General features: G+C 55.0%; 1 protein-coding gene across 1 annotated transcript; it reads left to right on the top strand.

Moving 5' to 3' along the window:
* Positions 1-8,707: 8,707 nt before the first annotated feature.
* Positions 8,708-25,534, top strand: ADAMTS8 (ADAM metallopeptidase with thrombospondin type 1 motif 8). Its single transcript, XM_066203423.1, has 9 exons — positions 8,708-9,343; positions 16,433-16,672; positions 16,922-17,054; positions 17,877-18,044; positions 18,492-18,790; positions 20,353-20,536; positions 20,866-21,038; positions 21,207-21,382; positions 22,782-25,534. The coding sequence occupies exons 1-9, from the start codon at positions 8,741-8,743 to the stop codon at positions 23,512-23,514; spliced, it is 2,709 nt and encodes a 902-aa protein (XP_066059520.1). The 5' UTR covers positions 8,708-8,740; the 3' UTR covers positions 23,515-25,534.
* The last annotated feature ends 247 nt before the right edge of the window (positions 25,535-25,781 follow it).

Raw genomic sequence — 25,781 nt, 5'->3', positions numbered from 1 at the left:
CGTCTCGGCGGCCTCAGGCCGGCGGCATCGGGGTTCGGGGGAGGCGCGGGGGGGAGAAAGCAGGACCCGGCCCCCCCCTTCCTCCCTCCTCCTCCTCCTCCTCCTGGACCCGCCGAGGCTGGAGGAGCGGAGCGGCCCCGCCGGTACCTGCTTTGCGGGGCGCACCGCGCTTTTATAGTGCGGGAGCGGGGCGCGGCTTGGCCCCGCCGCAGCCACTCCGGGGCGGGGGCCGGAGCCGAGCGGGGCCGAGCGGGGCCGGCGGAGGAGCCGAGCGGAGCCGGGAGAGAACCGCGCTCCGCCCGGGGCTGCCGCCGCCTCCCCGGGGCGGAGCGGGGTGGGGGCGGCACCGCCGGGAGCACGGGAGGGGATGGAGGGATGGGGTGGGATGTGGGTTTGAGACGGGGTGGTGCAGAGGGTGGGATGAGATGGATGGGATTGAGGAGTGGGATAGGATGGTGCGGGATGGAATGGGATGCTGGGCTTGCAACAAGATGGAATAAGGGTTGGGGTGGGATGGGATGGGGTGGGATAAGGGGTGCGATGGGTGCTGGGATGGGATGGGATGGAATGAGGTGGGATGTGGGGGTGGGACAGGATAGGATTGGGGTGTTGAGTGGGATGGAGTGGGAGGAGACCCTCTTCACTCTTATTCCTGCGGCCCCCCAGGGATGCTCCCACCTGCCAGGCTTCCTCCTGCCACTCTCCAGTTTTTCTGAATCCTGCTCTAAGCAAAGACTCTGTGACCCCGAGGGGAAGGGGCCTCTGGTTATAACAGAGGTGTGCAGGGAAGATAAAAGGTCACAGAATCATTGAGTCATGGAATAGCTTGGGTTGGAAGGGAACTTTAAAGGTCAGCTATTCCAGCCCTCCATCCTCTGCTCCCTGCTGGCATTTGGGACAGTTCAGTGGAGTGGGGAACCCGCTGTTTGGCAGCTCAGGGCTTAGTTCCCAGCTTTATTCGGGAAGATCAATGTTTTCCCCAGCCCAGGGGTGTCTAGCACTGAGATCTGGGCTGTGCCCCTCCATGCACCTCCATTGTTGCCCCAACAGTCCCTGCATTCACTCTGGGGAGATCCCTGTTCTGGAAGCAAAGCAGCTCCCAGGGCACCACTCTCCACCCCACCCTCATTCAGGGGCTCTGGGGGGGCAAAGATGATTTCCGCTTCTGAGCTCAGCCTCCCTTCACCCCTGACCACCAAAGTGCACTCCATGAGTGTTAACATCTGCAATACCCTCTCCTCTGAGACCACAGGGCGACCTGTATGGAGCATATGGAAATTCCCTCCACCCACCAAATCCAGGGATCACCAGCACAGTGTGTGGTGGACGCTGGGGCAGTTAATGCTCTTGGGAATTGGAGGGATCTCGCTGTGGATGGGATCTTTGGAGAGCAGTGAAGAGTCCTCGGCAGCAACCTGTAGCTGAGGAACAGATTTATCAGCACCAGTGAGCACCATGGTTTGGTTTAGTGATAAAATTAAGGCCTCTCATGGACGAGCTGGCTTTGATGTGATTTCAGCAAGGCTGAAATCCTTTGAAATCCAAGCACAGCTGAAGAAAGTGTGCATGCATGAGACAGAATCCAAGGCACAGAGCCCACAGCCCACAGCCCACAGCTCAGCTCCTTTTGCTGTCAGTGCATCCCCGTGCTGTGGTTTGCTCAGTCGTGTGCCTTGCAGCTGAACTTGTGACCCAAAAAACCCATCTGACTGCTCTGGGCTGAGGGAATCAGAGATTTTGTGTACTGGCCAAAGTGCAACGTGCCCAGGGATGTTGGTAATGGGCAGCCCAGGGAGTGGAGGAGCAAGGGAGGAGGGACACAGTCTTGAGCATCTTGAGGTGCCAGGAGGGAATTTCTCCTTCCCACAGCCTTGCTCTGCTCAGCAGGATGAGTTTCTCCAAAGACCACGGCAGCACCCAGAATGCCAGAGGCTCCCAGAGCTGCCACCAGCTGCCTCAGCCTAGAGGTCATCGGGCCAGAGTTAGTCACCGCTGCCCCTGAGCTCCATCTGGGAACTCTCATCAAGAGGATGAGTCAAAGCAAGCTGGCAGGAACTTTATCTCCAGCCTGGAGAACACTTGATTGCCTCCTGATGGGGAAAGGCAGGCAGGGAATGTGGTTTGGCTGTGCCTGGGCTGAGACCCGCCGGCTGCACCAGGCACGGCATTTGCTGTGTCCCGTGGTGCTCAGGCTGTGCTAGCAGCCAGGGGAGCACGGGGATGGATCAGCTGGATGCTCCATCCCAGCCTCCCCGAGCGTCACCCTGAGCAGCTGGGAATCACCCACCCCAAGGCGGGCTGCTTTGTTTGCAAACCAAACCTGCTGCACTTCCCTGCCCAGGGTGGGTGCAAAGCTGTGGAGTACAAGGAGCTCATCCTGCTCACCCTTTCCAGGCAGCTCCAAGCGGGTGCAGGAACATTTCAGAGCCCTCCATGAAAGGAGGAGGCACATTTTTATTTTAGTTTTCCTCTTGCTCGAGGACGTGATGTGATTTTTCTCTCTGGGGACAAACCAGCAGCTGCTTGCACCCCACACCTGAAGAAGGAAGGGGCTGGCCCAGGTGACACCTTGGTCGTTGGTGACACCTTGGTGTCCCTCCACGTCGTTCCAGGTGCCTGGGGCTGAGCCTGGCTGCTCCTCACCTCCTGCTGCTCCTCATCCATCCTGGGTTGGATGGAAAGGGGATGAATACATGTGGCTTGAAGGAGAGCACACAGAAAGCAGGGAATGGAGATGGAAGACGCCTTTGAAACATTCTGAGCAGCCACAGATAATGAAATATATCAAGGTATATAAGGTGGATTCTGCTTCTGCTTTGATTTTTGTCTGGAAACCACTTTAAGGTAAAGCCTATCTCGCTCAGGCTTCATCCATTGCTCACTCTGATGCTGAAATATCAGTGTGAGCTGGTCTGCAGTGTGCATTCTCCTTCTCCCACCTTCCTCTTGCTTCATGCCAAGCATCTCCAGGAAGCACCAAGTTAATTTCTTTCTTTTATTCATCGCTGTGATGCAAATGTGTTCATTTTAAAAGACAAAAAGCAAAAAATAACCACCTCGAACCTCACATATCTCTCGGATGTTCCAATTCACCAATGAAATTGTTTTTAACAGACTATCTGAGAATTTTAGGCCAGAGACAGAGCAGAAAGGTGCTTAAGGCTGGGAAAACTGCCACTCAAGAACTGGATTTTGGCTAAAAGATTGGCATGTCAGAGGCTTGGGCTCCCACCCAAAAGTTCAGGCTGTGCTCTCCCAGCTCCCCATCACCCAGGCAGGAAGGAAGATCATCTCCGGGCGATGAGGATGAGTCAAAGTGCATTGTTAGTCAGCTTTCCAGGAAATAAAGGCTTGCAGAAAAAAAAAATAATAAAAATCTAGCTGTGTCTAGGTAGGGTCATTGAGGGTGAGAAACACAAGGAACCTGAGCCTGTGGAGGACTCAGTAACCTAAAACCTGCCCCATCCTTGGGCCAGGAAGATGCTGAATTTAATTAGCTTTATTCTGACTGGATGACAGGACAGGAGGTGGGCAGGGTGCTCCTCCTGGGGCTCCCCACACTGTCCTACACAACAGGGCTGGTGGGAGAAGAGGATCTGTGCTGAGAGCTCTTCAAGCACGCATCTCCGTGTCCCACAGCAAAAATCAAAGCAGCCTGTTCCCCCTGTGCACAGGAGACACAGGAGAACGGCCCCTGTGCCTTCTTCATCCCTCTCACAATGTCCTGACACACAGTGGCACCTCTGGGATCTGGGAGGGTTCTGAGTGGGAATATCATGGTACATCATTGGAAAAAAAGCGATGTAACTCCTGGTTTTGCACGATTTCCAGCTGGTATTGCAGGTCCTGGGAGTGCTGATTGCTCAACCCCTCTGAAAGCATCCAAAATCCCCCCCTCTCCTCACTCCCCTCGGTATTTAGGGTTTTCTCCTGTTGGACGAAGAGAGACACGGGTTTTTTCCATGGTGTTTTCAAACCGTAAGTGGAAATTTGGAAGAGCCACACACCCCAAACCCCAGTATCACGTGTTTCTTTTCACCTTCAGCCTGGACACTGACCCAGGACTCACGGCACTGTGTTGGTCCCTCCTGGGGCAGGAGGAACAATTAATCCATCCTCGATGAATTGCCTTTTTGGGATGCTGGTGTCAGAAACACGAGACACCAAAGGTGCACAAAGCCACTGAGCATTCCAAGGGGAAGGCTGCAGGTCTGGATGAGCCTGAGGGGTCATTGAAGCCACGCACATCTGGAATAAACCCAGGCTGATGGGGGATCCCACAAGCCAGCTGTGCAGGGTGCTCATCACTCAGGAAAACCATCACAAAGTTCATTCATTTTCATCAACCCATAAACCATGTGAGAGTGGAGAGAAGAGGGGAAACTTTATAATTACTATTATTATTTGTAGAAAAGAATATTCTCATTTTAATGTGCTGCATTTATTTAGAGAATGTATGGGAAATGCAGTCCTACAGCAGGCTTGGAGGGTTTCAGGGGGTTTTAATCCCAGACACAGCTTTGGAGCCTCAGGAAGGACCAGACAATCCTTGGAGGATCTTCTCACTGATGTGCTGGTCTCAGGACACCTCAGAAGCCCCAAGGCCCGGACAGGAAGCAGAGAAGCAGCTCCCCAGGGAGGAGACTGCAGTGCTGGAAATGGGATTTAGCCCTTGGTTTTGGAAAGCCGCGAACCTGCCTCCCTTCCACCTGGACAAACTGGGGCTCCAAACCCAGCCTGAGGCAAGGCTGACCTCTGCTGCCACATCCTTGCTCTGGAAATCCAGGTATGAAATGGAACGAAGGCAATGGACGAGGGGGTTACAAACCAAAATGTAAATAAAAATACAGAATAAATACGGGAAAACAATATGAAAAAAAATAATTCTAAAGATGGCTTAGAAATTAGAAATTGAGTTCTTACAAATCGTATCAAATCAAATTAAACCATCAAATCACAGCCAGGGCTCTTGATGTGCCCAGCATCAAGGGCACCAAATCTCAGAGGCAGCAGCATCAGCTGATGAACCAAGACCCATCCTGGGTGTCCCTGCCCTTCCCTGACTCCAAAAAAATCTTCTTTTCCCATGTTTAGGGGATCCAGGAGAACTAGCATTTGCTCAGCATCACTCTCACAGCAGCCAACCCTCAGGTGCTGCTGATAAATCATCCCCAGGGATGAGCTGTGCCCCGCGGGGGCGTTCAAATACCGCACTAAGGGGAAGGAAAACCCTTTTTTTTTTTTTTTTTTTTTTTTAAATGGGGTATTCAGGGTTTTGAGGCACCAGACCCTAAATCACCACCACTTCTAAGGCAGGAGGGCCCTCTCGTGGCTGTGGCCATGGGGAAGGGGAGGGCAAGGCAGCGATTACAGATCCACACTGGCACATTTCGCTGCTTAATTCACTCGCTGGCTCCAAACCAAGCCCAAATTTCCCCTTTCCTCACAGGAGCAACCATTCCCCTGCCTCCCCCTTACCAACCTTCACAGCCAGGATGGTTTCACTCACGGTGACTTGGCAGGACACGGGCCAGGACTCTGATTTAAAGCCCAGACTCTGTTTTTCTGGGAGACATTTCCGCCCACCTGATGACTTTAAATGACAAGGAGCTGGAAATGTTCCTTTTGCTGTGGGGTGGGGTTTGGGCTGGCTGCGGGACCCCTTCGCTCCCGCTTTCCCAGCGGATTCCCAGGGATGGGTTGCTGGTTTCCCACCGCAGCGCGGGGCAGCACTGACATCTAGCGGTCTCAGTTTTGAGCACTGGAGCCGCTTCATTAATAGCTCGAATAATTGTCCCAAGCGCTTTCTCTGCGCCGAGGGCAAAAAAAAAAGGAATAACTAAAACTCAGCAAACTGGAGCTGCAAATTTGGACGTGAACCCGTAGGCAAAGCAAGGAAGGGACAGCAGAACACCCCAGACTGCCCCGAAACGGGGCGACCTCGCTGCTGCAGAGCAGGAACCTGGGTCTGTCCTATCCTGGGAGCCAAAAATCCCTTGGGAGCCGGGTGCCGGGCAGGAGCATCCCCTGGGGAAGGGGGCAGGAGGGACCTGCAGAGCCGGGGACGTGCGGAGGGGAGCGGCGCAGACGTTCCCAAGCTGTTTGATCAAAAGGGTCTTTAAATCACAGTGACTGGGGAGTTAATGGCTTTCACATGCTCGGGCAGCCCCTGCAAAGGCGAGCGGAGGGCGAGGTTTGGTGACGGCGCGTCCTGCGAGGGGTTAAGAAGCAGGAACCCCCCAAAAAAGCCTTGAGGCTCTTCACCCTTTGCCGGGAGGAGCTGCAGAGGGACAGCCAGGTGAGGTTTTGCTCTTTCCCAGCGCGTCTTTGGGCTGGTTTGTAACGAGCCCGGCGAGGCTACAAGGAATTCCAGCTACTGTTTGCAGAGCGAGCCGCTAATGAGAACCAGCGGTGCCTCCAAGCTAAGATGCAAGCGCGTCCTCCCAGATCAAAGATGCAGCTCCGGGAGCGGAAAGCCGGGAATAAATGACATCCTGTTGCCTGCAGCCTTACCTGTCCTAGTTCGGAGCAGGGGCACCGCCCCCCTGTCTCCCCTCCTGCGGGAAGGCAAAGCCCGGGGACGTGTTGGCACCTTCCGTGGGCTTTGGGGTTGGAGGAGGCAGAGTCAGGGCTCGCTTTTGGCTTCTGGTCCTGGCTCTGCGCTTCCCTGCTGGTGTTAAAATACAAATTGTCCCCAGCCCGAGGAAGCTGGAGAAGGAGGAAAACCCACCCGAGTCAGTGGAAAGGAGCAGCTGCAGCCTGAGCTCCCTGCCAGGAGAGGAGGGGGCTGCCGAGGAGACCAGCCAAGGCTCTGGGTTTGGGAGGACCCCATTAGATTAGGAGACATGTCCCAGACCAAACCCCACCGCACCTGGGCTTGCTTTCCTCCCTTCCTGCGCTTTTCTGGCCACCCAACATCTGCATTGGGAGTGTTCCCTTCCACACCTGGGTCACTGTCCACCACAAGCATCCAGAATTCTTTTTAATTACTATTTCCCCCTCTGCTACAGTCGCAACCCCCACACTTTAAAAAGGAGTAACCAGAGCTGTGGCCCCAGGGAAGCTGCTTTTTGGAGCCAGGGCTCTGTGTTTACTATATAGGTAGGGATGTGGCTTTTAAGTGGAGATAATAATAGTGAGGGAGATGTAAATACATCCCGGAGTAAAGGGAGAGCAGCCTTTAACCCCACTCCTCATTACTCAGCACTGGCCAGACTCTGGTTTCCCAGGAATCCTGAGGTGACAAATGCCGCTTTGCTCTTTCAGTTCTTTTCAAGCTTAGGCTGAGGGGAACAAACCCAAGTGTGGAGGAGCTGGTCCTTGGGCTGGCACTCCCGGCAAGGTTAAAGGAGCACAGCCCAAGCCCCGAGCATGAGCTACTCCCTGTAGAAGGTTTAGAAAATCAGGGCACGGAGCAGGATAGGATCCACCACCCCCAAACTGCAGCAAGGACGTCCCAGGATGTTCCAGTGCCGCACAAAGGGCGCTCCAGAGGCCAGGAATTTCATGAACTAATGGAGAAGGAGGGCTCAAGAGGAAAGAAGGAGTAATATACACGTAGTGATTTCCCTTTCTCCGTGACAGCCGGTTGTTCCCTGTTTCTGAGTGGGTTCCCAGCCAGGGACAGAATGTTTCTGCCCATCTCCCGGTGTTTGCCACGCCGAGCGCACAGCAGCTACCTGGATTTACAGCCTGAGGCTTTTCTGTGGCTGCAGGGCTTTTCCTCACTGCAAGGGAGTTCAGCTGGGAATTCAAACTCAGTCTGAAACGGGGTGAATGAAGGGTTTGTAAATGATGTCACACAACACGCACAGAGAAACAAACAAAAGAAGAGCAACAGGAGGAGCTGACTGCACTGTAATATTCCCATAGGTATTTTCCACAAGTCTGATTTAGCCCGTTGTCTTATTCCAGCTGGAGGAAACCCCATGTGGATCCAGCTGTTGGTTCAGAGCATGGAAACTCCTTGTACGTGTGTCCTGTTGGAGTTTTCCCTGGGGCCCAAAGCCCTCTCTGTCCCTGGCTAAGGGAAGGACATGGGAACCTCCCGAGGCACCTTCTGAAACGAGATGCTCTCCAGCTGGCACGGGCCGGCTGCTTTCCAGCTGGGAAGGGATGCCGAGAATCAGCCCTCTGGAGTGAATCCTCCCGTGGTGGTGGAGGGGGAACTCTGCCAGCCCCTCTCCCGGGGCAGGACCCCCAGAGCCTGGGAAGGATCAGACCCGCCAGGGCAGCGCTGGGGCTGAAGAAGGGGTTAATAGTGGGAGAGCAACAGGCTGGAGTTGACACTTGGAGGCAGGCGGGGCTGCCGGCGCCTGATTGGCCTCAAATCGTATCCAAAAGTGGGTTGGGGTTTCTTTTTTTTTAGGTTTTTTTCCCTCTTTTTTTTTTTTTTTTTCCCTTCTCTGCTTCTTCGTCCCTTTTTATTTTTTTTTTTCCCTGGATTTAGGGGGGATATTTTTTAAATTTTTTGTAGGTTTTTTCCCTTCTTTTTTTTTTTTTTTTTTTTTTTCCTCTTTTCCCTCCTCTCTCTCTCTCTCTCTCTCTCTCTCTCTTTCACTTCTCCTCCTCCCCCAGGCTCCGGCTGGCAGGGGAGGGGAGTGGGGAGAACAGCGAGAGATCAAAAATAAACCTCTTATGTCAAAGCCGGGGGGAGAAAGTATAAATACAGCGGGCTCGGCGGCCGGCGCGGAGGCTGCGGGGGAAGAGCCCGGGGGGTGCGGGGCCGTGCCGTGCCGGGATGGGGCGGCGGGCGCTGCTGGCCGGCCGGGCCCCCCTCCACCTGCTGCTGCTGTGCCACGCCTGGGCGCTGCCGCCGCCGCGGGACGCGCAGCCCGTGCTGCCCGCCCGCCTGCCCGCGCCGTCGGGGCAGCTGGCCCTGCGCCTGGCCGCCTTCGGCCGCGCCGTGGTCCTCCGCCTCCGCCCCGACAACGCGTTCCTGGCCCCCCGCCTCCGCCTCCAGCGCCTGGGCAGCCGCCGCCCGCCCCCGCCGTCCCCGCCGCCGCGCCGGGGCTGCTTCTACTCGGGCGCCGTCGAGGGGAGCCCCGATGCCCCCGCCGTGCTCAGCAGCTGCGGCGGCCGCGGCCTCAGAGCCGCTTTCCTCCTGGACGGGGCGGCCTACGAGCTGCAGCCGCTGGGGCCGGCGGCGCCCGGGCCGCCCTGGAGGCGGCTGCACCGGCTGCGGCGCCGCTCGGCCCCGCCGGGAGCCGCGGGCAGCGCCGCGGGCAGCGCCGGCCCCGGGCGGCCGCGCAGGGCCCCGCGCTTCGTGTCGCAGGCGCGCTACGTGGAGACGCTGCTGGTGGCTGACGCGTCCATGGTGCGGTTCTACGGGGAGGACGTGGAGGTAAAGACTGGCGTCCCCCCTGCCCGCATCCCTCTGTCCCCGCCTGTGCCCGTCCTGTCTCACCGCTCTCCTCCTCGCAGCCTCTCCATCCTTCCGCCCCTGGCTGTCCCCGTCCCGGCCGCCTCTCCGCCTCCTCCCATCTCCACTCCCGCGCTCCCAGTTCCTCTCTATCGCCTTCATCCCTCCGTCCTCCCTTCATCCTGCTCCGTCCTGTCCCCGTCCCCGCTGCCTCTCCTCCTCCCAAATGCTCTCCTCCAGCCTCTCCGTCCCCTCCCGTCCTGCCCTCTGCGGGTCCCCCCGAGCCCTCCCGAGCCCCGGGACAGCGGGGACAACTTAGAGTGAGCGAGGGGCGTGGCGGGGGGACATTGGTCCCCACCTTCCCTTGCTGCAGAACCCCGGGGCAGAGCTGCGGCGTTGATCTGCGGGGTTCACTCAGTGTTTGGGGACCCTCTCGCAGACCCAGCGAGGTGTCTCTGCTCACACCGGGCACTGTGATGTCCCATCAGCGCCGTGTCCCCAAGGATGGGGGACAGGGCGGGTCAATGCCCCTCCTGCGACAAGGACAGAGCCGCGCTGCGCGGCAGTGGGCTGAGCTCCCTTCCGGGTGACGGTAAATAGAGCCGGGGCTGAGTAATGCGCAGTCCCGCTCCTGAGCCACCTGTTAGCGGCTGAGCAGATGGATGAACAGCCCTTTCCCTGAGCCACCAGCGCCAGGAATTCGCACCTCCTTAAACGCTCTCGGAGACCCTGCCCCGAGCAGGCTTTCGGGGAGACCCCCGGAGCAGAGACCGAGGTGCCCCAGCCCCGCACACCCATCTCCAGGGCTGTCCGTGTGCCTCATTCATCAGCACCAGGTCGGTTCTCATGCCTCTGGCAAAGCCAGCTCCCCACCCCGAGCCTGCAGGGATGGGCGGTTCAGCTCCAAATTCAGGTTTGCACCGTCAGAAATGCTCCGAGGTCCTTGCAAGGGATAATTAATTGTGCATTGAAGTTGCTCATTCTCGGGTTGGGAGAAGAGCCCTCGAAGCTGGAGCTCAGCAGGGAGCAGCTGGGAAGCTGAAACCAGGGGCTGCAGCCTGGCTTTGCCACTTCTGCCGACTTTATCCTTCCCCTAGGGGCTTCTCTGCTCCTAACAAAGCAGTGTTTTAATTGCAGCCCTGCTCAGGCCAGGCTGGACCTTGGGAAATGCTAAACCTTGGGGCTCCAGCTGATTTCAGCTGCTCAGCTTCACTCTGGTTTTGCCACCCAGCCAGGCTGGCAGGAGCAGGTGGCAGAGGGTCAGTGAGCGAGGGGTGATGCTCCTGGAGGCACCTCGAGTGCTCACAGTGCACAGAAAAGAGTCTGAAGTGGAGTAAGCTGAATTTTTATGCATCAGACCTATAAATGGTGGTGGGAATTGCTCTCCCCATAGTGTGAAGTTGGTCTCTGATTCCCCAAGAGGGCAGAAAAAAATAACTCAGTGAACCTTCTGCACACAGCTGGGCACCTGATGGCTTTAAACCAACACCCAAGGGTGTCTAAATTGTTAGAAATAAGGTGATACATTTGGGTTGAGGGAAATCCTGATAATGCCCAGCTTGAGCTGGGGAAAAGGCAACAGCCCTCTGGGTAAATCTGGGAATTTTAGCAGCAGGAGAGGAAATTGCACCTACACACAACCAAGGGGTGGAGCACGGGCACCCTGCCCTGGCTTGGCTGCTCCATCGCTGGGCTGGGTGATGCTGCCTGGTTGGCTCCCATTTTACCATCATTTCATCGCCCCTAGAGCAAAATCTTTGCACCAGCTCTCAGGGATGGGAAGGAAACCTTCAAAGATCTTGTTTTGGATGATTAGAGTAACAGCATACTAAAATATTTGGGAGAAAACTTCCACCAGCTCTGGTGCAGCAGCTAAAAAAACAACCACCAGAAACCCACCTGCTGTGTTCCTGTGTCTTTTGTTCTCTGGAACAAGAATGCAGGGAGCAGCACAGCAATCTTGCTTCTCCCTAAATACCTTTCTTGTGGGGTGAAAAGAGCAGGGGCAAGTGCTGGTGGGATCTTAGAGAGCTGACTAGCAGAGATGCCCAGGGAGGAGAAATGTTGAGTCAGAACAAACCATATTTATATAATGACTTTTCTTCCCGTAACCACACTTTAATTACCAAATATTTATTAAAGGTCACCAGCATTGTTTGTATTCCCAGTTATTTTCTTGCATAAGTTGTAACAGCTCGAGCAGAAGAGTCACCCTAAGATGCACTCAAGCGTTGAGAGTTATAATCAATGCCATGCTTGTGGTGGGAAAATGCTGTTAATGATTTATTTCCAATCAATTTGAGCCTCACAGCTCGGCTGTTAACCTAATTTAGACAATAAGAGCTCATTCAACCTTCATCAATACTTTTCTGTAAACCAGGAGGGAGTGGTGAAGTGAGAGCAGAACTAGACCTGAAATTTGGGGGTTTAGTCACTGTTTGGGCTCGATGATTGCAGGGGATGGGATATTTTGGGGGCCACCAGCAGCAGAACAGTGCTGGGCAATAAATCCTGGGGGCTGTGGCAGGATTGAACCTGCAGGGACTGGGAAGAGCCCTCTGATGTAGGGAAGAGAATGAGGCTCCAAGCTGGACGGGGGAGTTCTTGCGTTTTTCTTGCAGAGGATCCCAAGTGCTTGAAAACAAAGGGACTGTGAGCATCCCTCAGAGAGTGCAGCGGGGTTTTGAGCAGGGGGAACTGAGGCAGGACAGGGGCTAATCCTGCCCGTGTGCAGGAGGGCTGAGCACCTGCAGCTGGGCTGCACTTGTGAGGATGCTCTGCATGGCTCGGGAACGTCTGCCAAGACACCCAAAGCACCAGGCAGCTCCAAAGCCCAGCTGCAGCATCCCCAGCCAGTTGGCAGCCAAATGGGATTCCTGTGGTGGGATTTCTCCAGTCTCTTGGGCGCAGATGAGACGCGTTTCCAAGCTTTCCTCCGCAAGCACCATGGCTGTGATCCCCTTTCCCTCCTCCTCTTGCAAGTGAGGGATCTGCCGTTCCTGACTCCCTGTAATGACTGAGGACCACAGCAGAATCAGATCAGTCTGGGAAAGCTGGGAGTCCTTGCTGACTCCTGTGGTTTTTTCCAGGCAGATTGATGAGGTTTTAGGAGTGCTGTTGCAAACGCTTCCCTTTCAGACCCGGCAGGAGTGCAGGGCACGGGGCATTGCCAGAGTCCTGCTGCCAGCTCTCCCACACCCAGATGGACTGGAGGTAATTCCAAAGCCCCGGTTCTCCCACACCCCCATGGACTGGAGACAAACCCAAAGCCACCCTGGAGCCCCAGGTCCCCTGTGTCCGGCTCTTAGGATTGCTTTAGGGTATTTTTCAGTGTGAGTGGGTAAATTTGCTTAATCCCTTGACAAAAGAAGCCAGCCCCTCCTAAACCCATCCCAAAGGAGTGGGATTAAAGGGGATCTTTGCAAAGGAGGACCTGCATGATGCTGCCATCCACCAGCTTTTCTTCTGGGATTTGTCCTCTGAGCATGACCCTGAGCCTGCATCCGCCTTGGGGCAGGGGCTGGAGGACCAGGCAGCCTCCCTGGATATTCCTCTGGCTGGTGCACTGTCCTCACACCGGGATATTCAACAGCCGCTGCAGTTCAGGGCTTTGGAATGAAATGTGCTGGCTCCCAAACTGGAGCATTCCTGCTCTGGGATGCTCTCAGGGTGGGGCTTTACTCCATCTCTGCCTCTGGGGACAGGGGGACAGTCTGGATGTGCCTCAGTTTCCCTTGCCTTGAACGGGGGTAATTGCTGCTTTTGTGGTTCAGCCTCAAACATCCAGCAAAGAGGGAAAGCGAAGGGGGAAGAATCCTGTGGCAAACAGAAGAGGTATGGGCAGAGAGCAGGGCAGGCAGGCACACCTCCAGGCTGGCGAGGTGTCCCCCTCTCCCCTGGCTTGCCCCCCATTTCCCTTGGCTGCCTCCCACATTTTTGCAAGGGGAGTTCATGTTGGAACCAGAGGAGGAGGCTGGCAGGGCAGCCAGCAGCCCCTGGGCACCCCGGCCAGGGCACAGCTCACAGCGGTGCCTTGGGGGAAAGGGACAACCCGAGTTTTCACCAGATGATTTTTAAAAGCTGGGCAGCCCTTACATCTGGCCCTGGCTTTGCTTCCTTCCATCCATCCACCTGCTCTCCAGAATCTCAGCATTTCTTTCTTCTTTTCCCCCTCTGCAGAAGTGCTGACTTCTAGGGAGAAAGCAGGAGGGGGAAAAAAAAAAAAAAAAAAACAACCAAATCCAACCAACAAGCAATCCTAGAGCCCCAGGCTGGGCTGAACATTGCTCCCCACACTTTGGGGAGCATGTTGGAGGGAGGCAGGTTGTGCTGGGGTGTTCTGTGGGTGCTCCCCGCTGTCCCTCTCTTCTGGGTGGGTCCAGCAAATCATTCTGTGCATGCCACAATAGCAGTGTCTGTGTAAGAGCAGTTTCACCCATGAGAATAATAATAATTAAAAATAAACGCCAGCATTTGGGGATCTTTGCAGGCTTCAGCTTCTGAGTGGTTCTCATGAAAGGGAAGAGTTTTCTGTATCAGAAAACTCCATCCCTCAATGAGGGTAAAGACAACCACCTCAGTTCCCCTTGCTCTGATTTGTGTTTCTTTTTCCTGTCCCTCTGCCTGTGCTGTTTTCTGCCGCAGGGCTCCCGTGCCTGGCTCAGGGCAGGGCTCTCCCAGACACAGAGCTGCTGTGGCAGGGGGGATCTCAGAGCTGCTGTAAGGCAGGCGTGGCAGACAAAAGTCGTCCCTCCTCATTTTTAGGGGGAAGTGGGTGGAATTTGAAATTGAGAGCAGAGGGAGCCCAGGATTGCAGCTGGGGGGAAGAGGGGTAGGAGGTTTGTGGGGCATCACCCTCCGCATTGCCTCGACATAAATGCAGTGCATGGGGCAGAGAAGGGAAACTCCACAGCCCTCCCTGGTTCACACCAGTGTCCTCTCCGCCCAGAGCAGGTAAGAGGCTGATTTTCCAGCTGTGTTTACCGGACATCCTGCCAGATCTCCCAGGATGCTGCTTGGACAAGGCAGGGAAGCTCCCCGTGCCTGCAGGGCTGCAGTGCCTGGCAAGAAGGCAGAAACCAGCGTGTTTGCAGCCCTGGGCTCCTCAAACCCAACCAAAGCACTGCCCTGCACCTGATCCCAATCCCCACATCTCAGCTGGGAAGGAAACCCTGGAGAAGGCAGCGTTCCCTCCTGGGTGGATGGTAAAGGCAGAGAGAGGATGGGACCAGCAGGGTTCAGCTCATCCCCAGCCAGCTGTTGGCCAAAAGAGCTCAGCTGGCCTCTCCTGAGCCCTGAGGATCCGTAATTTGCTTTTGGCCATGGCTTCAAGCCCTTGGCTAAGCCAAGGCAGTGCAGGTGGATTGCTGCTCTCCCCAGGGCAGCCAGGATCCATCCAAAACCCAACCCACTCCTGCATGGGCCAGGGATGGGTATAAATAGACACCAGATGGTGGAACAAGTGAATTTGACCTCCTGATCTTCACTAAATAGCTGTTTGTTCGGTTTGCTTTCCATCTTCCCTTTCCAGACGCAGGGAAGGTGGACAGATGTTTTCCAAGTCCCTCTGTTCCTACTGCTGATGGATGTTTTTGGCTGGATGCACCCCTAAGGATGTGAGGGTTGGTGTCCTGGGGGGTTTGTGGTACGAACTGAGATCTCCCAGGTCAAATCTACTGCTATGGGCAGAAAGCTCTAATGGGTTAGAAAAGGATGCAGATTTATTGCCTTGGAAATGAGGGATGATCCCATGATGAGCAGCTCCAGTGCAGAGCATCCTTCTAGATCTTCAGGGGCGTAATTTTGGGAAGGCTCCGTGATATTTTTAGCAAGCTTCCCAATGGACTTTCCCCACAGGGTGAACAATTCCCCCAAGTTCATGGAGCAACCACTTGTGGGGATCTCACCTCAATTTCTTGCCTGTGCAGTGACTCCTCCGTGACGTGAGTCGCATGCTCCGGGCTGGATGTGAGTCATGGCGTGGAGATCTGGCCAGTCTAAATAAACCAGTCTATTCCCTGCTCCCATCAGCCTTGCTGGGGCCTGCCCTTGGATAATGAGCCAGGGACGACTTGGGATATGTCTTGTTGAAACAAAACATCTGTTTACGTGGAGCTGCCAGTGACGGGATAAAATGTGGCAGAATAATTTAAAATAGCCACAAGTGCCCTGGGCAAGTGGCTCTTGGTGCAGCCAATATGCTGTATCTCACTCAACATCTCCCCCCTTTGCTAAGAAAGCAGCGTTTTGTGTCTCAGAAAATGGCATTGTCCATGATGGATGAGCACACAGAGTCAGCTTTGCTCAGGAAATGTATTTTGGGTGAAACTTGGCTGTTGGAGAGGGCTCCCATCGAGTCCTTCCAGTTTAATTAGGCTCTGAATTGAGACCGCAGGGTGTAATTTGTCTGGGGAGGAGAGAAGCCACTTTCTCTTTCCCAATACTGTATTGTGTAATAGCTGCATTTTTTTCTCCTGACTCCGGGCCGTGAGCGATGCCAAGCAGAGGAGGAATTTTGATGCTCTGATAAGATGTTTACATCAGCCTAAACATCGCTGGCGCTTTTGACATATTAAGTAATCCCTGGTCATCACCAGGCAGGGGATGCTGCTGGGCAAAGTCTTGCCTGTCAAAGTGTTTCAGTCCCAGTTTGTTGCCGAGGATGCTGGGTTCAAACCCTGTGCCCAGCGCAGGCAGAAGTTTTACTGGGTGGTTTTGCTCCAGCGAGATGTGTGTGAGTTGGTTCCTGTGCTGGGGCAGCGAGGGCAGGGTTAATGCTTTGGGAGTGTGCAGAGAACTGTCCAGAATGCTGAGGTTTTCCCCAAGGAATTTCTTCCAGAGGGTTTTCTAGGTGCGAAGGGTTCGTGGGAGAGGAGACACAGAGTTGGGAGCAGGGGATGCAGCAGCACAAGATGTAAAGCATCACACACAGGAAAGCACTGAGTCCATCAGCTCATGGTCTGGACATGATGGGCTTCATAAACGAGGCTGATTGTTTCTTTTCAAACAAAAACAACTGCCCCAGAGCGGAGGTTTTACCCAGGCTCTGCCTGCCCGTCTCTCCCCGCACAGAACCACGTCCTGACCCTGATGTCCATGGCAGCTCGCATCTACAAGCACCCCAGCCTGAGGAACTCCATCAGCCTGGTGGTGGTGAAGGTGCTGGTGCTGGAGGAGGCGGCAGCGGGGCCGGAGGTGTCCGACAACGGCGGGCTCACCCTGCGCAACTTCTGCAGCTGGCAGCAAAGGTTCAACCCCGCCAGCGACCGGCACCCGGAGCACTACGACACTGCCATCCTCCTCACCAGACAGGTCAGCAGCATCCCCTGGGAATGCCCTGCAGCGGAAAGGAAAGGGGTCAGGCATCCCTGGAGGGGGAGAAGGGGGTTGATGGTGGAGGTCGATGCCCCGCTGGGCAAAGAATGGAGCTTGCGGTGAAGCACTTGGGGGAGGTGGGTTCATTTGGGGTGCAGAGCAGCCGTGGGCGGCTCAGAGAGATATTGGGGCTGAACATGGGGCCCCGTTGCCCTGCTGACTGCTCCTCCTGCCCGGCACAAACAGGACTTCTGTGGACACCAAAGCTGTGACACGCTGGGAGTGGCAGATATCGGCACCATGTGCGACCGCAACAAGAGCTGCTCCGTGATCGAGGATGAGGGCCTGCAGGCAGCCTACACCCTGGCCCATGAACTGGGTAACGCGTCCCTTCCCAAGGGGAAGTCTGCTTCTTCCAGTGCTGCTGCTGGGAGGGGTTGTGGCACAGCCCAGCACCAGCATCTCCTGCCTGGGGGCCACCCAGCGAACCCTGGGGAGCTTCCGGCACTGACAGAAGCTGGTTTGCACCAGCAGAAACACTTGGAAGTACCCAAATTGGTGTGAAGGGAGCATTTCTTCACTAGAAGGGTTGTCGAGCATTGGAAGGGGCTGCCCAGGGAGGTGGTGGAGTCTCTGTCCCTGGAGTTGTCCAAAAAATGCCTGGACGTGGCACTCAGTGCTCTGGGCTGGGTGACAAGCTGGGGATCAGTCACAGGTTGGACCTGAGGATCTTGGAGATCTTTTCCAACCTCAGTGATTCTATGATTTACCTGTTGTGATGAGCTCAGGCATGGGATTGAGCACGTCTCTGCCTTGGTTTGCCATTCCTGCACTGACTCATTTTTGCCCACAGAAGCTGTGGCTGCCACAGCCCTGGGAGCATTCAAGGTCAGGTTGGAGCAACGTGGTCTATGGGAAGGTGTCCCTGTCCATGGCAGGGGATGGAACGAGATGAGCTTTAATTCCCTTCCATCCCAAACAAACTGGGTTTCTGCAAATTTGCACTGCTTTGCCCTGCACACAGCACCCTGTGCCACTGAGACAGAGCAAGCAGGGTTTTATTCCTTCTGATTTCTGGAAACAAATTGCTTTGGCAGAAACAGGAGCTGCTTGGCACCTTACAGATGGTCCCACACAGCATCTGCTGAGAGGCAGGAGCTGGGCTGGGGAGCTCAGCTGTGCCGTGCTCTCTGCTCCCCAGGCCACGTGCTCAGCATGCCCCACGACGACTCCAAGAACTGCGAGCGGCTCTTCGGGCCCCTTGGCGAGCACCACGTGATGGCTCCTCTCTTCATCCACCTGAACAAGAGCCAGCCCTGGTCCCCTTGCAGCGCCATGTACCTCACCGAGTTCCTGGACGGAGGCCATGGTAAGGCTGGAGTCAGCTGCATCGTGAATGGGAGGACACAGCCTCAAGCTGGGCCAAGGGGAGTAGAGGTCAGGTATCAGGAAAAGGTTTTTCACGGAAAGAATAATGAAATACTGGAATGATCTGCCTGGGGAGGTGGTGGAGTCACCATCCCTGGATGTGGTTAAGGAAAGACTGGATGTGGCACTCAGTGCCATAGTCTGGTTGAGGTGTCGGGGCTGGGTTGGACTCAATGATTTTGGAGGTCTCTTCCGACCTGGTGATTCTGTGATCACTCAAAACAGCCTTTTCCATAATTGCTCAGGCTCTTTGCCATGCCTGAAGGGGGGTGGGGGGGGAAGGGGGAGTCAAACCAGACCATGGACAGAGGTGTGGGGTGCCCTGCTTGGTGCAATCAGCGGCATCAAGCCCTGAAAGCTCCATCCCTAACTCCTGAACCTTGCCCAGGTGACTGCCTGCTGGATGCCCCGGCCGAGCCCGTGTCCCTGCCTGCCCAGCTGCCCGGCCAAAGAGCCCTGTACAGCCTGGACCAGCAATGCCAGCAGATCTTTGGCAAGGACTTCCAGCACTGCCCCAACACCACGGAGGAGGACGTTTGCTCGCAGCTGTGGTGCAGGACGGGCAGTGGGGAGCCCCTGTGCCACACCAAGAACGGCAGCTTGCCGTGGGCCGATGGAACCCCCTGCAAAGCCCAGGGGCTGTGCTGGGACGGGCACTGTGTGCAGCAGGATGCCCTGACACCCCAGGTAAGGGGACACCGGGCAGTGGCGGTGTGGTGGCTGCACTCCAGGTGCCCACCAAAGCCTCCCTCTCACTCCCCTCCACAGCTGGACAGGGAAGGGAAAAATAGAAGGTTCGTGAGTTGAGATAAAGACTCTGATCCAATCACCATCATGGGCAAAATAGGCTCAAGTTAGAGATGTTATTTGAATTTATTAGTAACAAAATCAGAATAATGAGAAGACCTTAAAAGCACTTTTCCCCCACACCTCCATCCTTCCCAGTTCTCCCTTCTCTCTGCAGCAGCACAGGGAGACAAGGAATGGGGGTTATGGTCAGTTCATCACAGGCTGCTCCTGCTGTTGCTCAGGGAGAGGAGTCAGAGTCCTTCCCCTGCTCCAGGATGGGTTCCCTCCCATGGGAGACAATTCTCCATGAATTTCTCCAACACGAGTCCTTCCCATGGACACGTTCTCCACAAACTGCTGCAACGTGGGTCACTCTTCCACAGGGTCAGTCCTCCAAGGACAGGCTGCTCCAGTGTGGGTCTTCCACAGGGTCCCAAGTCCTTCCAGCACATGCTCCAGCATGGGTTGCTCTCTCCACAGGTCCTGCCAGGATCCTGCAGCAGCTCAGGTTTCCCACAGGCTCACAGCCTCTTTCAGGCATCCCCCTGCTCTGGCCTGGGTTCCTCCAGGGGCTGCAGGTGGATCTCTGCACCCCCATGCCCTCCACGGGCATGAGGCAGAGGCAAAGCTGCCTCACCATGGTTTTCCCCACAGAATTTTGGGGGAATCCCAGCTCTGGTACCTGGAGGAATCCTTGCCTTTCCTCCTGCACTGCCCCGGGTGTCTGCAGAGCTGTTCCTCTTACATCCTCACTCCTCTCTTCTGTGCACCCAGTTACCTCTGCCTAATAACTTTTTTTTTTCTTCTTCTTAAATACATTATCCCCAAGGTCAACACCATCTCTGCTGGGCTCAGCCTTGGCCAGTGGTGGGTCCACCCTGGAGCTGGCGTTGGCTCTGCTGGACACGGGGGGAGCTTCTGGCAGCTGCTCACAGAAGCCCCCCTGTATCCCCCCAGCACAAACCCAATACAGCTGGGCTGGGGCTTGACCCTTGAGGATTCCCAAATCTCTGACTCCATCCCTGTTGTCTCCCTGACTGGCTTAGGGTTGGGCAGATTGGATTGAATTGGCTCTGGATGTCTCTCCTGCGTTAATATTTATTACTGGCAAGTCCAGCTCATAGACAGAAGTCTGCTACTGAGCTGTGGGCTGGTCTGAACCAAAACAAGCAGTGCCGATCTGCAATTAAATCATGACTTTTTGCCCTGCTGGGGAAATTAGCAGAGATTTCAGAGTCAGTCAGCAAAGTACTCCAAGCCCAGCTTAACTTTTAAGCACGGGAACAGACTGCTGGAAGTCAGAATTAACTCTGTGTGAAGTATGTGCCAAAGCGCTTTTCTGGATCAGGGCTGGGGACAGATTTTAGCCTTGCCCCAGCCCTTAGCTCGCCCTGGGAGGGAGCAGCTGGGGACGGGCAGGCTCAGAGATGGATCCAGCAGCTTCTCCTGGCCTCTTGCAGCCGGCGGTGGACGGCGGCTGGGGCCCCTGGAGCGCGTGGGGCTCCTGCTCGCGGAGCTGCGGGGGAGGCATCCAGTTCTCGCACCGCCACTGTGACAGCCCCCGGCCCCGGCACGGCGGCGCCTACTGCCAGGGCCAGAGGACCCAGTACCAGTCCTGCCACACCCAGGAGTGCCCGCCCGACGGTGAGGATGACACTTCCCAAATGCCCGCTCTGCTCCCGCTGCTGCTCCTCCAGAACGTTCCAGGGAAACATTGCGGAATGCATTGCTCTGCTCTCCCTTGGATATTCATACCTGGGGGGAGCAACAGCTTCCTGCTGGGGGCTGTGAGCTTGTGTGGCTGATGGAAGGAGTGTGGGGTCCATCCTTAGTGACATTCCTCCACTGCTTGCACGCTCACTAGTGCTCTCGCTATCCTTAGCTCACTCCCATCACATCTCTGTGGTGGCCAAGGACAGCAGCACCTGCCAGGTTCCCATGGATTTTGGGCCATGTTTCACCTTTCCTTTCAGGGAAAAGCTTCCGGGAGCAGCAGTGTGAGAAGTACAACAGCTACAACTTCACTGACCTGGAAGGGAATCGCTTGGAGTGGGTTCCTAAGTACGCGGGAGTGTCCCCCCGAGACAGATGCAAACTGTTCTGCCGAGCCCGAGGGAGGAGCGAATTCAAAGTCTTTGAGGCCAAAGTAAGATTCCTGGTGACGAAAATCACCAAAGTATGATTCCTGGTGATGGAAACCACCAAAGTAAAATTCCTGGTGATGAGAATCGCCAAATTCCCATCGTCCCTGGTGATGGGAATCACTCCTGTTTACCCCATGTCAGAACTCATCCCCCAGTTACTCCTCTCGCAGGTGATCGATGGCACGCTGTGTGGCCCAGAGACCCTCTCCATCTGTGTCCACGGGCAGTGCATCAAGGCCGGCTGTGATCACGTCATCGGCTCCTCCAAGAAGCTGGACAAGTGCGGGGTGTGCGGTGGCAATGGCTCCACTTGCAGGAAAATATCCGGCTCACTCAACAGATCCAAGTGAGGCGCCAGGGGGAAGGTTCTGCAGGGATGGGCTGTGGGAGAAACACCAGCATCCTCTCTCGTTCCCCTTTTTCTATCACTGAAGTTGTGGGCTAGGAATATATTAGGATCCAAGCCAGCATCCTCAGCTGGCTGGCATTGCAAGAGCCTGGGCTCCTCCCCAGACTCCGGGGCTTAGGTTCAGTTTATTTTGGGGCAAAACTAATCAAGCCAAGGAGAGTTTATTTCCTAAAATAATAACTGATGTGACGGGCTCAGTACACCACTGCAAATAAATCTGCTGCCCCAACGAGTTTACAAAACGCATTTCACGCCAGTGCAGTGAGTTGGACACATATCCAAGGGCTGACATGTGATATAAACGTTCAATAGCTTTTCACTGGGCTTGGGGGTGAATTTGAATCCTGGGACAAGGGCACTGAGGCAGCCACTTCCCTCACCCAACCTCCCCGTGGCTTTGCCAAAGAGCAGAATTTAAGGCTTTTATTGGAAATCCGTATCAAAAGCCCAACCATCCAGTTCCATGCAGTGAGGTGACTCACACAGTCAAATTATATTTCCTAAATGGTTTCCTTCCAGGGAACAGCTGAAACGGGGCTTCCACTCTCCTATGAGTTGTTTGTGGTTGACTAAAGGGAGATTAGCAGAGGAGCTACAGCCAAGAAGAGATCCCATTAAGATCAGGGTGAGGGAGGCCAGGGTGACGGAGAGCAGTTTGACTCAAAGGCTTTTTTCCAAAATACTCTGAACCTAATTACTGACCGCAGCATTCACCGTGGGGATCCATGGAAAATGATCCTGTGCTGGCTCCACAGTGTGAGTCACAGTGCTGAGGGCTCAAGGGAAAGCTTCAGCGTGCTGCCCCAGGAGCCGTGGTGCTCCAGGGATGGGCCTTGGCTGGCTCTGCAGGAAAATGCTTCTCTGGCATGGGAATGTCCTCTGTATCCTCCAGTGGGATTACTTCTGCATTGTAGTGGTGGCTGAAAAGCCCTTCAAAAAGTGAGTTGAGGGTGCAGAGACTCCCTCCTATTCTGTTGTTCTACATCTGTATCTGTATCTGTACCTACATCTATCTTATCTCTATATTATCTCTGTCAATAGGTGATATCACTCCAGGCTTTCAATCCCAAACACTTCACAGTTTCCAAACACAGGGGAATTTCCCACCTAGGCTGGTAATCACAGGGCTGTTCATTTGATTGCATTGCTCATTTTCATATGTAATTCAGAGAAATCTTCCAGCTGAGCTCACATCTAGAACATCTGCAATATTTCCAGCTCTCGAGCGCTCGGGGTTACAGAGGGGTGCCTTCAGAGCCAGGATTCACTCGTTCCTTCCATGTGCGTGCTCTTAGTAAGTCTTGAACAATAACCAACGTCCCTTTGCCCCGTGCAGATACGGCTACAATGACATCGTCACCATCCCCGCCGGAGCCACCAACATCGACATCAAGCAGCGCAGCCACCGAGGGGTCCGGCACGACGGGAACTACCTGGCCCTGAAGACCCTTGAGGGCAAGTACCTGCTGAACGGAGACTTTGCCATCTCAGCCATGGAGCAGGACATCCTCATTAAGGGCACCATCCTGAAATACAGCGGCTCCATGACGACTCTGGAGAGGCTGCAGAGCTTCCGACAGCTCCCAGAGCCCCTGACCGTCCAGCTGCTGACCATTGCCAGCGAGGTCTTCCCACCAAAAGTCAAGTACACCTTCTTCATCCCCAAGGACGTCCCTTTCAGCAAGCAGAAGGGCAAAGAGAAGAAATCGGTCAACGTCATCCGGCCGATGCTGACCTCCCAGTGGGTGCTGGGTGACTGGTCCGAGTGCTCCAAGACGTGTGGCTCCGGCTGGCAGCGGCGGACGGTGGACTGCCGGGATGTGGAGGGTCAAACCTCCTCTGCCTGCAACAGATCCCTCAAGCCCGAGGACATCAAGCCCTGTGGAGACGTGCCCTGCCCTCTGTGGCGCCTGGGCCCCTGGTCCCCCTGCTCCCAGACGTGCGGCGAGGGCGTGCGGACGCGCAACGCCTCCTGCATCGATTACACCGGTGAAGTCACCGCCCCGGAGAAGTGCAGCTCGCCAGGGCCACCACCAGCCACCACGGCCTGCGTGCTGCAGCAGTGCTGAGCCTCGCTGCACTGCTCAGAGTCAGGGCTGCCACCACCCTGGGGCAGGACAGCAAGGGTGCCGTGGGCTCGCTCGCCAGACAAATGACCACTCTCCTGTGGTTCGTCCCCACCGCATCGATTTCTACCTCAGAGGGGAGAATAACGGCGGCAAAACAGGGAGGAATCACTTCTTTTCCTTTCTTTCTTTTCTTTCTGGCTGGCTGCTCGCAGGAAAGTTGTAGCTTAAAGGGGAAAATAAGCATTTCTGTAGGGTGTTTCCGAAGAACTGTCGCTGAGCGTGGCTGCAGATTGCTTTGGTAAGGTGTGCTGGTGTTTGGCACTGGAGAAAATGTGAGCCTGGTTTTGCCATCGCCCCATCCCAGCTGCAGGTCAAGGAGGTCCAGGGTGGGTGTCTTTGCTGATGAAATTGGGATCTCTTCACAAAAAGCATGGGCTGGATTGCCATCCCCTCCCTGCAGCAGCGTGGGTGTCCTTGAGCATGAGGAGTGTTTTATCAGCTGTGGGTTTCACTTGGGAGATAAACTGCTTGTGTGAATGGGAGAAGGAATAAGCTGAGAGCCAGATCCTAGCATGAATCGGGCAGGAGGACAGGTGAGAGGTGGTTTCTGCCGGATTTATAATCTACAAGGTGACAATCCTCTGTGTCCACGCACCCCAGCATCTGCAGTTACTCCCAGAGCTGTTGCCCCACACCTCTGTTTCCCCAGCTATGAAACCAAGGCTTAATTACACCTGATCTGTCTTACAGGGCCACTGTGAGGATTAATTAATTCCTAATTCTGCAGTGCTCTGACTGTGAAATGCCTCTTGCGATGCCCTCTGGAGCGGGCGCTCCAGTGTGCCAGCGTTTCCTTTCCCATCCTTGGCTTTCAGTCCCCTGGGGGCTCATTTTTTCAGCTCTGCTGTAATTTTGGAGGTAATTCACTACCCTGGTTTGCAGCAGGGATGAGCCCAGGATCTGTAGATCACGCCAGAGGTGACCAGTGCTGCTCTTCACCCCTGCTTTCCTGGGATATGTAAAAATGCTCAGATCTGGTGCCAGCTCCAGCCTTGCTTGAGCAATGCTCAGTCCAAAACCAAGCCTGGCAAGGCTGGAGCTGCTCTTTCCCAGTGGGAAGCAGCCACAGCCCTCTCCCCAGCCCAGCTGCTGCCTGGCTCCAGCACAGATGGCTGTTCAGACCCTGAACTTTGCCCTCTCCGAAGCAATCGCTGGCCGTGTGCTAGCAGCAGCCAGTGCCTGGGGAGCAGGGATGGAATTTGGAAAGATTTTGCTGTTGCTGGATGAGCAATTCAGTATCTCCAGGCTCCTCTCATACCCTGCCTTGGCTTCCTTTTTGGCAGCAAAACGTTGAATTTCCAGTGGGATCTGCCTTTTTCCCATAGGAAGGGGAGGAGGGCTGGAATTTTTGATGTTTCAGATTCCCCATTCACATTTATGGAGCGAATCCCTTTCCTTGTTCCTTTTGCCCAAGTGAGCCAAGCTCGTGTGAGACCCTTTCCTGGCTGTCCGGCCAGGTTTGGAATGGGATGGTGGGATGAGCTGCTCTGCTGACGACAGAAACCTCACTATTTACCTGAAGACATGAAGCATTCCTGTTTTATCTCCCATACATGATTTCTTTCAAAACCACGGGAGCTACAGCCCAGGATTGAGGGTATTGAGGGCTTGGCTCCTTTATTTTTTTTCGGAAAGAAAAAACCTGAAGGCCAGCTGCAGAGTTTGGATGCAGAGCTGTTTGGGCTGTGGTACAGACCTACCTTTGGGCAATGTTCTACATCTGCTAATTAATCTCCAGGAATTTAAGTTCTAACAAATAGCTGGATGCTAAAGTCATGTAGCCTTGCAGGGTTATTTTCTTTTTCCCCCTCTGAGTCTGCAAGGGTTTTAACTCAAAGCCAGCATGTGTTTCCTCTCCAGTGTCACCACCAGCATTTAGGATGGGTCAGGAATATCAGGCTGAGGCAGTGCCAAGGAAAACGTCTGTATTTATCACACAGGAGCCGTGCACGCCAAGGGGCTGTTCCAGGTTTTTTTATAATCACTGTGCAGCTGCTTCGCTCGAGCTTCCTCGATGTAAAAACTCCTTGTTGAGGGCAAATCCTGCAGCTTTTCCAGCGAGGAAGAGGGTGGGGGTCCCCCTGGGAGAGGGGACCAGAGGCAGTGATGCTCATTTGAGGTGTGGGTGATGCTGAAGTGGAATTCCTGCCCCAGGCTTCTGTAAAAACAAGTAGCCTTTACGCTGATTTAAGTCAAAGAGGTTTTAT

This window comes from Chamaea fasciata, unplaced genomic scaffold (assembly GCF_029207755.1).
Source record: "Chamaea fasciata isolate MVZ Bird 193981 ecotype frontalis unplaced genomic scaffold, bChaFas1.0.hap1 SCAF_24, whole genome shotgun sequence".
Lineage (NCBI taxonomy): Eukaryota > Metazoa > Chordata > Aves > Passeriformes > Sylviidae > Chamaea > Chamaea fasciata.
The sequence above is the reverse complement of the archived record's forward strand: the minus strand, read 5'-3'. Positions and strand labels throughout refer to the sequence as shown.

What these genes read in the sequence shown, in the direction of transcription:
- ADAMTS8 (XM_066203423.1), top strand. Translation starts at nt 8,741, where the DNA reads ATGGGGCGGCGGGCGCTGCTGGCCGGCCGGGCCCCCCTCCACCTGCTG. An exon ending in TCTACGGGGAGGACGTGGAG is followed by an intron (nt 9,344 to 16,432) that starts GTAAAGACTGGC and finishes CTCCCCGCACAG; the next exon opens with AACCACGTCCTGACCCTGAT. An exon ending in CCATCCTCCTCACCAGACAG is followed by an intron (nt 16,673 to 16,921) that starts GTCAGCAGCATC and finishes CGGCACAAACAG; the next exon opens with GACTTCTGTGGACACCAAAG.